The 10674-nt window shown below is 34.5% G+C and overlaps 1 protein-coding gene across 1 annotated transcript; it reads right to left on the bottom strand.

Annotated features, from left to right (window-relative positions):
- Window positions 1–3558: 3558 nt before the first annotated feature.
- On the bottom strand, window positions 3559–10674 carry adcyap1a (adenylate cyclase activating polypeptide 1a). Its single transcript, XM_056462995.1, has 7 exons — window positions 10423–10674; window positions 10166–10261; window positions 8589–8723; window positions 8253–8357; window positions 5828–5962; window positions 5252–5372; window positions 3559–3802 (listed from the first exon to the last, which is right to left on the bottom strand). The coding sequence occupies exons 2-7, from the start codon at window positions 10258–10260 to the stop codon at window positions 3794–3796; spliced, it is 600 nt and encodes a 199-aa protein (XP_056318970.1). The 5' UTR covers window position 10261; window positions 10423–10674; the 3' UTR covers window positions 3559–3793.

Raw genomic sequence — 10674 nt, 5'->3', positions numbered from 1 at the left:
CTCCTCAATTGTAAATCTCTCTGGACAAATTATTTGATATGAGTATAACCCAGCATCAAACTAAAACTTCCCATATAGAAATCTGATACTTGGAAATATCTGCATAAACAATTGTTCATATTTCGGTTGTAAAATAGCCACTTATATATTTTTTTCAACCATTGGATTTACAAACAAGTTTTTATTTATAATTATATATTATATATATTCATTCATTCATTCATTCATTTTCTTTCAGTTAAGTCCCTTTATTAATCAGGGGTCACCACAGCGGAATGAACCTCCAACTTATCCAGCAAATGTTTTACAAAGCGGATGCCCTTCCAGCTGCAACCCATCACTGGTAAACATCTATACACACTTATGTTAAGTATTACCATGGATAATCAAATGTTTCATTATAATAATCCTGTTTTAAGAGTCTGGTATCCTGAATGTGTATAATGATTGACAAGCAGAGGGTGTTTATATAAAAAGTAGAAAATAAATAAGTAATATACGTGAGAATAAAATATTGATAATATTAATAAAACCCACTGCGCCAACATGATGGCATATATATATATATATATATATATATATATATATATATATATATATATATACATATTTCTATTTGGGTTTTGGCAACTCAGATTGTCCATTGTGTCAAAGAAATAATCAAAAGCATTTAGCCACACTTCAACACTGCAGAAACATGATGCAAAACAAATATACAATGGGGTGTTTGCCAAATTCATACATTCGTTCATTTTTCTTTTGCTTACTCCCATATATGTCAGAGGTCGCCACAGCGGAATGAACCGCCAACTATTCCAGCAAATGTTTTACGCAGCGGATACCATTCCAGCTGCAACCCAGTACTGGGAAACACCCATACACTCTCACATTCACACTCGCATTCATTCGCTGTTGCCAATTTAGTTTATCTAATTCACATGTACTGCATGTACTGAGCACCCGGACATTTTAAACAGAAATGCCAACTGGCCCAGCCAAACTCAAATACTACCTTAATAACTATTAATCAGCAGAAAATGTGGTGTTTATTGAGCCAAAAGTCATAGCTTATGGTTTGTTAACAAGTACTAATTATCACTAATAATAGTAGCTTAATACCAACATATAATTAAGATATTAGCTGTTTATTACTGCTTAAAAACGACATATTTTGCATGATCTAATTCTACATTTAATCCAATGCAATACCTAAACCCAAGTGCTACTGTAATAACCTTTAATTTAATGAGCCAAAAGTCATAGTTACTAATTATCACTAATATCTAGTGGCCTATTACCAGCCAATAATTACAATATTGGCTGTTTATTACTACTTATAATGTACATATGTTGCATGATCATATTCTACATCCCTAATCCAATCCAATACCTAAACTCAAATGCTAACTTAAGAACTATTAATAAGCAGCAAATTATGAGTTTATTGAGCCAAAAGTCATAGTTAATGGTTTGTTAACAAGTACTAATTATCACTAATAGCTAGTGGCTTATTACAAGCCTATAATTACAATATTGGCTGTTTATTACTACTTATAATGTACGTATGTTGCATGATCATATTCTACATCCCTAATCCAATCCAATACCTAAACTCAAATGCTACCTTAAGAACTATTAATAAGCAGCAAATTATGAGTTTATTGAGCCAAAAGTCATAGTTAATAGTTTGCTAACAAATACTAATTATCACTAATAACTAGTGGTTTATTACCAGCATATAATTAAGATATTAGCAGTTTATTACTGCTTAAAAACTACATATTTTGCATGATCTAATTCTACATCTAATCCAATGCAATACCTAAACCCAAGTGCTACTGTAATAACCTTTAATTTAATGAGCCAAAATCATAGTTACTAATTATCACTAATATCTAGTGGCCTATTACCAGCCAATAATTACAATATTGGCTGTTTATTACTACTTATAAAGTACGTATGTTGCATGATCATATTCTACATCCCTAATCCAATCCAATACCTAAACTCAAATACTACCTTAAGAACTATTAATAAGCAGCAAATTATGAGTTTATTGAGCCAAAAGTCATAGTTAATAGTCCCATAGCTAATAAATACTAATTATCACTAATAACTAGTGGCTTATTACCAGCCTATAATTAAGATATTGGCTGTTTATTACTACTTATGAAGTACATATGTTGCATATGATCTAATTCTACATCCCTAATCCAATACCTAAACCCAAGTGCTAACTTAAAAACTATTAATAAGCAGCAAGTTAGGAGTTTATTGAGTTTAATGGTTTGTTAATAGTGAGAATTGTACCTTAAAATAAAATGTGACGGCTCTTTTTAACCCAAATTACTAAATTCGGACAGTGAATTGTCTGATTGTTTGCGATCAGTCAACAAGCTGAATGTAATGGAGTCAGTAAAGGTCAGTGTTTTTGCCTGCTGTGCTGCAGCGACGCAGGGGTCCAGTGTGAGATTATTAGCTCTGATCTGTTCTGACGGGAACTAAAAGGTTCTCCTTATCCTGGTGTCTTTGCACTGTATAACACCAGTCAGCCTGGTGGGAGAAACACACAAATACACACACATACTGTAGACAGGTGTACCTTTCCCTTTACAGTTAAGTCACTTATGATGAAGCTTCACGTTTCACCATTAAAGTGTGATCATTTACTGTGTTAGCTTTAGCATTGTTAGCTTGTGACTTTTTGTTTTGCGATTAATGTCACATTTTACTTTATTAGATGGCTTTTTTATGTGATGCATCATGTATGTGACCCTGGACCTCAAAACCAGTCGGTATATTTGTGGAAAAAGCCAAAAAATGCATTGAATGAGTCAAAATTATCAACTTTAAGCCAATTATTATTAAAATAATATTGTAAAATTATCTTCAGTGAACAAATTTTGTACATTTCCTTTTGTAAGTATATTAAAACGTAATTTTTGATTAGTAATATGCATTGCTAAGTGCTTAATTTAGAAATTTATTAGCGATTTTCTCAATATTTAGATTTTTCTGAACCCTCAGATTCCAAATATTTGTATCTCGGCCAAATATCGTCCAATCACATCAATGAAAAGCTATTAAATTCAGCTTTTGAATAAATCACAATTACCAAAAAATGACACTCATGACTAGTTTTGTGGTCCACATATATTCTGGGATTATTATAATATAATACAGTCTGCATCAATTGCAAGTGTGTTATATGTACTGCACATGTAAGTTATTTATACATCACTTCCCTCGTAATTTATGAGAGTTTCAAAGATTAGACGGAGTTATGTTGTTTACAAAAATTTATTCATACAAATCTTACAGCACAGTTGTTTTTTGTTTGTTTTTATCTCGTTTTGTTTCTTACATATATATATATATATATATATATATATATATATATATATATATATATATATATATATATATATATATATATATAATGGAGACCCTGTGTGGCTCCCATGTGTTATAGCACTAATGATCAACACAAGACACAGAGATCGATCTCAACGTTTAAGTAAGGCTTCGGGCACTACCAGTTTCTGCACACAAAATGAATTTCAAGATTGATCATGTTTAATGAACGCTGTACAGATACAACACACTATGCATAGAGAAGTTAACCGGAAAGGCAGAGCCGGGTGGCATGTTAACCAATTATGTTATGTGAGAAATATAGGAGACGTGTGAGCAGGTGATTGCAGCATTTGGAGGGCCACTAATGTGCCATCTGAAATTGGTGGCCATTTTAAAGATGAAGCAAAGGCACCCAAGCCGCTAGCTGCCTCCTGTGTCACAAAGCCTGCAGGGATTAAACACAGATTGATTTCACACGTTTGCCCTTTTGCACCAAACACATATGCAAACACATATGCGAGTACACTGTAAAAAAAATGAGACAATCAGAAAGTCATGATGAGATATGTTTTTTATGTTACTTTAAAATAAGCAAATCAGTTTTCACAAATTTGCACAATAGTCAGTTTAAGAGTTAAAGTTGAAATTACTTGAAAAGTTAATTTGATTCAACTTAAAAGATTGATAGCAGCAATTTTTTACAGTGTACATCACTAACAAGTTTAAGCATATCTAAGCTTGTCACAAACTTCCAGATTCAGGGTATATGCACACACACAAAAAAAATGCTGGGTTGTATTAACTCAATGTTGGGTTAAATTTGGACAAATCCAACCATTTGGTTCATTATTTGTTTTTAGTTACATTCAAATAAAAGATTTTAACTAACTGTTGGGTTTTTTCATTTGACCCAATATTGGGTTGATACAACCCAGCAATTTTTTTGTGTAAGTTGTAAACTTGGTTTTACCTCAACATGACATTACCCTTTTATTTAACTTTAATTAACTTCATTAAGACATTTCGTTTTGCATGCATAAGGGATCAATACAGAAATTCAATTCAACTTCTTTCAGAGCTGTGAAATTACAAGTATTACACTCTTAAAAATGCTGGGTTATTGTAAATATACAGACAAACACAGAAGTGTCCAAACTCAGCCCTGGAGGGCCAGTGTCCTGCATATTTTAGTTCCAACCCCATTTAAACACACCTGAAGCAGCTAATCAAGATCCTTCTGGGTATACTAGAAACATCCAGGCAGGTGTGTTGAAGGAAGTTTGAGCTAAACTAAGCAGGACAAAAGCCCTCCAGGACGGTGTTTGGACACCCCTGAGATAAAACAACCCAGTATTTTTGAGTGTAGCCAAATAAATGACAAAAAATGCTAACTATGAAATTCAAAATGCACAGAGAAATGTCAACATTGATCCGGTTTTTGTTAGTCAGAGAAACAAAATGATGACTCTGATTTGAGAGAGGTGCATGGTGAGAGAGATAGAGAGAAAATTGTGGAGAAAAAAGAAGGAGAATCACAAACCACTGATTAATAAATTGTAATACACAAGACACAAATTCACAGACAAGGACTTTAATTCTTTGGTGAAGAGTCAAAAGGCAGCAAAGGCATGTTCAGTAAAAGTCAGGAAGATGTGGAAAGTGTTTCATCAATTAAGAATGCTGAAGATGCCATTTTAATTTGGCGTTATTTGATCAGTTACAGACTAAGTATTTCAGAAAATAATCAAAGGTAGAGTATTACTAATAGTTGAAAGGTTTGTGCAAGAGATGAATGACTTAGATTTAAGCTAAAGATGGGAAGTGAAGAATTTCATGTGAGTAAAAGCGTATGAACAGAGCGAGAGACAGCCCTCCGAGCCTTATAAAAACTCACCGGGAATTCAGAAGAAAACTGTCTCAGCCAATCCAACAAAAATGCCTCAATCTCATCCTCATCCGGGAGCACACCAAAGTCTACGTCTTGTAGAAATTGGTGCAAATCTAAGTCTTCAGGGCTGTTGTAAATAAAAACACTTCTTTCTTAATTTCAGGAGGGAAAGAAGGACGGTTTCATTCAAAGTAGTGATTGTCTTTGAGACTATTTATTTACTCATATTCAGACTGATGTAATTAATAGACAGTGTATTGGAGCAAGCATGATAAACAAACAAATAAATGAGTGGTATAGTTAAATTTGTTCAAAGTTTAGACTATACGACTGATCCACAAGGCAGATTGTTGCATTGTCAGGTGCGTCAGTACAAAAGAAAAACAATATTATTATCAAAATATTCATTTTAATATCTTTACTTAATACATAAATACACGTTTATAAAGGACACAGGTCCATCATAGTAGCCTTAATAGTGACTTGCTACAGGAACTGTACATTGATGGCTAGAGAGACGCATTTGAAAAATTCTACAAATAGGCGAGCCGCCGTCCTTTGCTTCTATATCTCTGTCTATACCTTTTGCCAAGGACCGTGGCCAGATACTTCTTCACGGCCATTTGCTTCCGATAACGACTGTAGCTGTCCGTGAAAACCCCGTCCGAGTGGCGCTTGGAGAGTGGTTCATTGTCGTCCTCTGTTGTGCTCCCTCCTCTGCGTTGGAGAAATATGACAAAGCATTCAAGAAGCCATAAATCACAGAAACGCTCCACACCAAACACAGCATTTTGTGTTTTATATAAGTCTAATTGACATCTGATAGACATCTAAACATAGATGGCTCGGCTAAAACAAGGCTGAATTTGGTCTGTCAGTGAAAATCTAGTGCACGTCTAAGAATAGCCCAAAATTAGACTAGTCAAATAACACACATTAACGACTACACATGTGGCAGCATGGTGGCTCAGTGGTTAGCAGGTCGAGGAAGGTCGCTGGTTCGAGTCCAGTCTGGGCCAGTTGGCATTTCTGTGTGGAGTTTGCATGTTCTCCCTGTGTTGGTGTGGGTTTCTTCCGGGTGCTCCGGTTTCCCTCACAGTCCAAACACATGCGGTAGGTGAATTGGATTAACTAAATTGGCCATAGTGTATGAGTGTGAATGAGTGTGTATGGGTGTTTCCCAGTACTGGGTTGCAGCTGGAAGGGCATCCGCTGAGTAAAACATATGCTGGATAAGTTGGCAATTCATTCTACTGTGGTGACCCCTGATAAATCAGAGACTGAGCCAAAGGAAAATGAATGAAGTCTGTCTTATCTGTATATTTGATACCTCTAGTTCTGGACTCTTCTTAGACGTCTATAAATTTTCACTGACAGCCCAAATTTAGCCCTGTTTTACTCAAGCCGCCTATGTTTAGACATCTATTAGACGTCTATTAAACACAAAAATTATTGGTGGCAATTATGTAGCTGGTGTGATTGGATTTAGGTGAGGTAATATAAACAAAAACTATATATAACTAAATAATTTGTGTGAATATTGAGGATTGTTCACAGAGATTGTCACAGATTTGTTTATTTACACATCGTTTTAAAAAAACGAGTCGCAAAATTCCCGCGTTTTACACCTGTTGAGCTCAGTCGAGCGTCGAACATGCTCTATTGGACAAATGATTTATTCTTCCACACTGAAAGCCCTAATAAGTTGACTGAACTAAATTAATTGAGTAAACTAGTTGCCTCAATTTAATTGAGTAATGGAGTCTCCCAAAACGTGCATATTTAAGTTTATTTAACTTGTCGGTTTTGTAGATTATACGTAAATTGTTCAGTTCACCAAACTTAGTACTTAAGTAGATTATACTAATTTAAGTATAGTCTACAAAAACAGACAAGTTAAATAAACTTAAATATGCACGTTTTGGGAGACTCCATTACTCAATTAAATTGAGGCAACGAGTTTACTCAATTAATTTACTTCAGTCAACTTATTAGGGTTTTCAGTGTGTAATAATATACTATGAAAAAAATGTTTAAATTAATTTTAAACAAAAAATAAGCAGCCATTTAGTCACATTATGATGAATAGTTATACCTGAAGCCTTTTGTTTTCTGATTTTAAAACAAAACCTTGCACTTAAAAGGTTGCACATATTAGAATTTTACAGTGAAGACTACATTTGTGAAAATGACCTATTTTTTTTCAAAGGATTGATTATGATTTTGAGCTCACTACACTTGAAATCTTAAGTTTATGCATTTGCATGGTACATACGTTAAATTAACTCATATTTTTAAGTGATAGGACCAAAATGCTAAATTTTAAGTTATGTTCAGTCAACTTTACTTAATTGTTTAAGTAAAGACAACATTAGGTTTTACAGTGGACAGATAATAAAGGTCAAACTGAATGACTCAAACTGGACGTCTGGAGAATACTCGAAACAACAACTACATCATGTAAAACCAGAAAAAATATATAGCACATAAAAGCAATGACCAAAATATTGCTAAGTAAAATTAATATATGAGAGTTAGATAAAGAGGGCATTCAAAACAAAGTGTTCAGGGGAAACACTCCTGCAGAACAAGAATCGAATTTGGTAATATCACTAAAACGCCTTTGTGCTAATATATGCTAATACTTTACAGGATCTAATAAAATAAATAGGGTTGTTTAGAAAGGGTGTCATGTCGGTTTTGTTGCGCCTCGTTTAATAATTCCCGCGTTTTTAAATCGAACGTTATAAAATGGAGGATCAAAGACGTTCTATGTAAGCGCGCCTTTATTTCCTCTATAGATGTAATGAACGTGGAATTGTCAACAAAAATTGATGGTCGAATGTTTAAACCCTGACGAAGCAGTCGGGACAGCTAGTCTAATGTAAAAAAGCAGGAAATAGAGCGCATAAAGCAATGACAAAGAGCTGTAAGATAAATTAGGACATATAAAGGATAAGTGAGGGAGAGAGAGATGGAGATAAAGAGATAAATAGTCTACTCTTACCCCACGCGTTTTGCCATCAATGTATGCAGGTATTTCCTCGCGGATAACTGGCCGAGCGCTTTCCTGTAGGCTTTATTAAACATCCCGTCAGCGTGCCTTTCCAGTCTGCGCGACAAAACGCCAGATTTACAAACACGCAGAGATGCAAAATTAATTTCACGTCATCTAATACAAGGTAACATGTGTCACAACTGTTCAGTCTCTCCAGTTCATGTCTTTGCATAATGCAGCAGGTGCATCGCATGCCTTAACGCAGAAAAACAGACGGTAACCTGACCGATTACATTAATAAACATGCCTGGAATGGGAGTTTGGAGGGGAAAGAATGAAGATCACCTTTTTGAGGGAGGACTAAATAACGTGTATGCGTCTTCAGTGACTGTAGGAGAGCTTCGTATAGTGATCTGGTCACTGTCAAAAGTTACATCCGTTAATGAGTTTCCCTCCTCGTCAAATCCTGCAGTCTCCATTCTGGAACAACAACATCATTTCATTCGTAAATAATTAGTGTAGTATCTGGCTATTAATGCAAAACAGATCTAGCTGACTGCACTTTACTGTTGTTTCAACTAATTAAGGCTTTGCATTAAATACTTAAATGCATATATTAGGCTATTATAACAGAGGAGATGATTCAACAAGTGCTTTCTACCTGAATATGTTCCCAAAAGTGAAATATTATGACTTATTTTTTCCCTGTTGGGTCGGTGTAAACCTGTGTTAACACAATCGCTGTATGAAGTGTAGAAATTAGGCATTTAGAGTTTATTAGAATTTAGAAATAAGTGACTTGATTTTAAATATGAGTTTATCCTGCAAAAGAGAACCAAATGTGATTGATTGATTGATTGATCCGTGATTATTTTATAACTTATCTTTATGTAGCCTAAATCATAAGATTGTTTATTATCATAATGTCAGGTTATACAAAATAAAAAAGTAAGAAATGAAAATGTCTATTTTTGAAAGGGATATTCACCCAAAAATGAACATTTACTCACTTATTACTCACCCTCGTGTGCACTGTAAAAATCCTGGTTGCCTTCAATTTTTTAACTGAATCAAATTAACCCCATTAGTCCATTGAACTTATATTGTTAAACTTAAAACTCCCTGCATAACTTCTAAAATTAAGTTAGAACATGATTAAGTTGGTTTAATAAGTTACAATGAACTAAAAACATATGCTGTCTGACTAATTGTTCATGAAAAAAAATTATGAGTGAAATGAAATGTACAGTGTACACTCTCAGAAATAAAGGTAAAAGGTACACATTTGTACTTGAAGGGTCTATATTGGTACCTCAAAAGTATATATTAGTACCTACAAATTTTAAGAGGAACACTTTTGTACTTTTAAGGTACTAATATGTACTCTTGGGGTATTAATATGAACCTTTTAGGTACAAATTTGTACCTTTTGAAAAAGTACCACCCCAGTGACAGCTCATGTACCTTTATTTCTGAGAGTGCAGTTTCAAACCTTAATTGTTTTATTTTTCTTGAACAGAAGATGTTTCGAAGAAAGCTGAAACCCACTAAACATTGATATTTATAGGAAAAACAAATATGCTATATGGAAAGCAATGGTTAGAGGTTTCCAGCTTTCTTTAAATTATTTTCTTTTGTGTTTAAAATAAGAACAAAGTTTCAAACATGTGAGACGATGACCACCTTAAAATGTTTGCGTGAACTACCCCTTTAATTCCGCGATATTAACTCACATAACTTTTAATTCGTCCTTAATAAAATGTGTTCAAAGTTATAAGATTGGATATACATCAAGCTAATAACTTCTTTATTCATCGAATAAGTATTTATTAGCAAAGTTTAACGCTTAAATAATGCTTCTCGACATCTAAACTCCAAATCCTCGCCGTGCGTTGATATCAATGCAACCTCCGTGTGCGTACCTGATTTTCGGGTAACTCAGAGGCGAACACACATTGCATTGAACTAGGAGCCCATAGATGAGGAAAGCAAGAGTCGTTTTGCTGCTCGTAATCATTCTGTAGAATAAAAACATCCATTAGTTATGTCTAAAAAGCACTTTCAATCTTCAATACACCTTTGCAATAATATAGTTCAATTGTGTGCTTCTAATTGCTATAAATAAAGTACGATTCCCAAAAATAAGAATTAAAAAATCTGGCTTAAGTTTTGCCTTTACCTGCGGCAGCGGACGGGTGCTGTCCAGTGGAGGCTGCGTCCAGAATGAGATGAAACTCTCCAGCTCTCTCTTGCTCTCACTCTTCTCCCTCTCCCAGTCTTGCTCTTTAAACTTTTCAGCGCGTCAGTTTGTTACCCACAGCGTCTGTATTTTTCCTCCCTCTCTCTCAGATCTTCGGAACAGTCGGTCGGACGGATATGAGGCGAGTTATCATTTGTCTTCATCTCTCATTACAGTATCGCGAGTTTTATT

Source organism: Danio aesculapii, chromosome 7, assembly GCF_903798145.1.
Source record: "Danio aesculapii chromosome 7, fDanAes4.1, whole genome shotgun sequence".
In the NCBI taxonomy this organism is placed as follows: domain Eukaryota; kingdom Metazoa; phylum Chordata; class Actinopteri; order Cypriniformes; family Danionidae; genus Danio; species Danio aesculapii.
Note: the sequence above shows the minus strand (reverse complement) of the source record. Positions and strands in the feature narration are given on the sequence as shown.

Coding starts and splice junctions, on each gene's coding strand:
- adcyap1a (XM_056462995.1), bottom strand. CDS start 10,260: ATGATTACGAGCAGCAAAACGACTCTTGCTTTCCTCATCTATGGGCTC. Junction 8,358..8,588: donor TTTAGTCCTCCCTCAAAAAG/GTGATCTTCATT, acceptor TTTGTCGCGCAG/ACTGGAAAGGCACGCTGACG. Junction 5,373..5,827: donor GCCACGGTCCTTGGCAAAAG/GTATAGACAGAG, acceptor TATTTACAACAG/CCCTGAAGACTTAGATTTGC.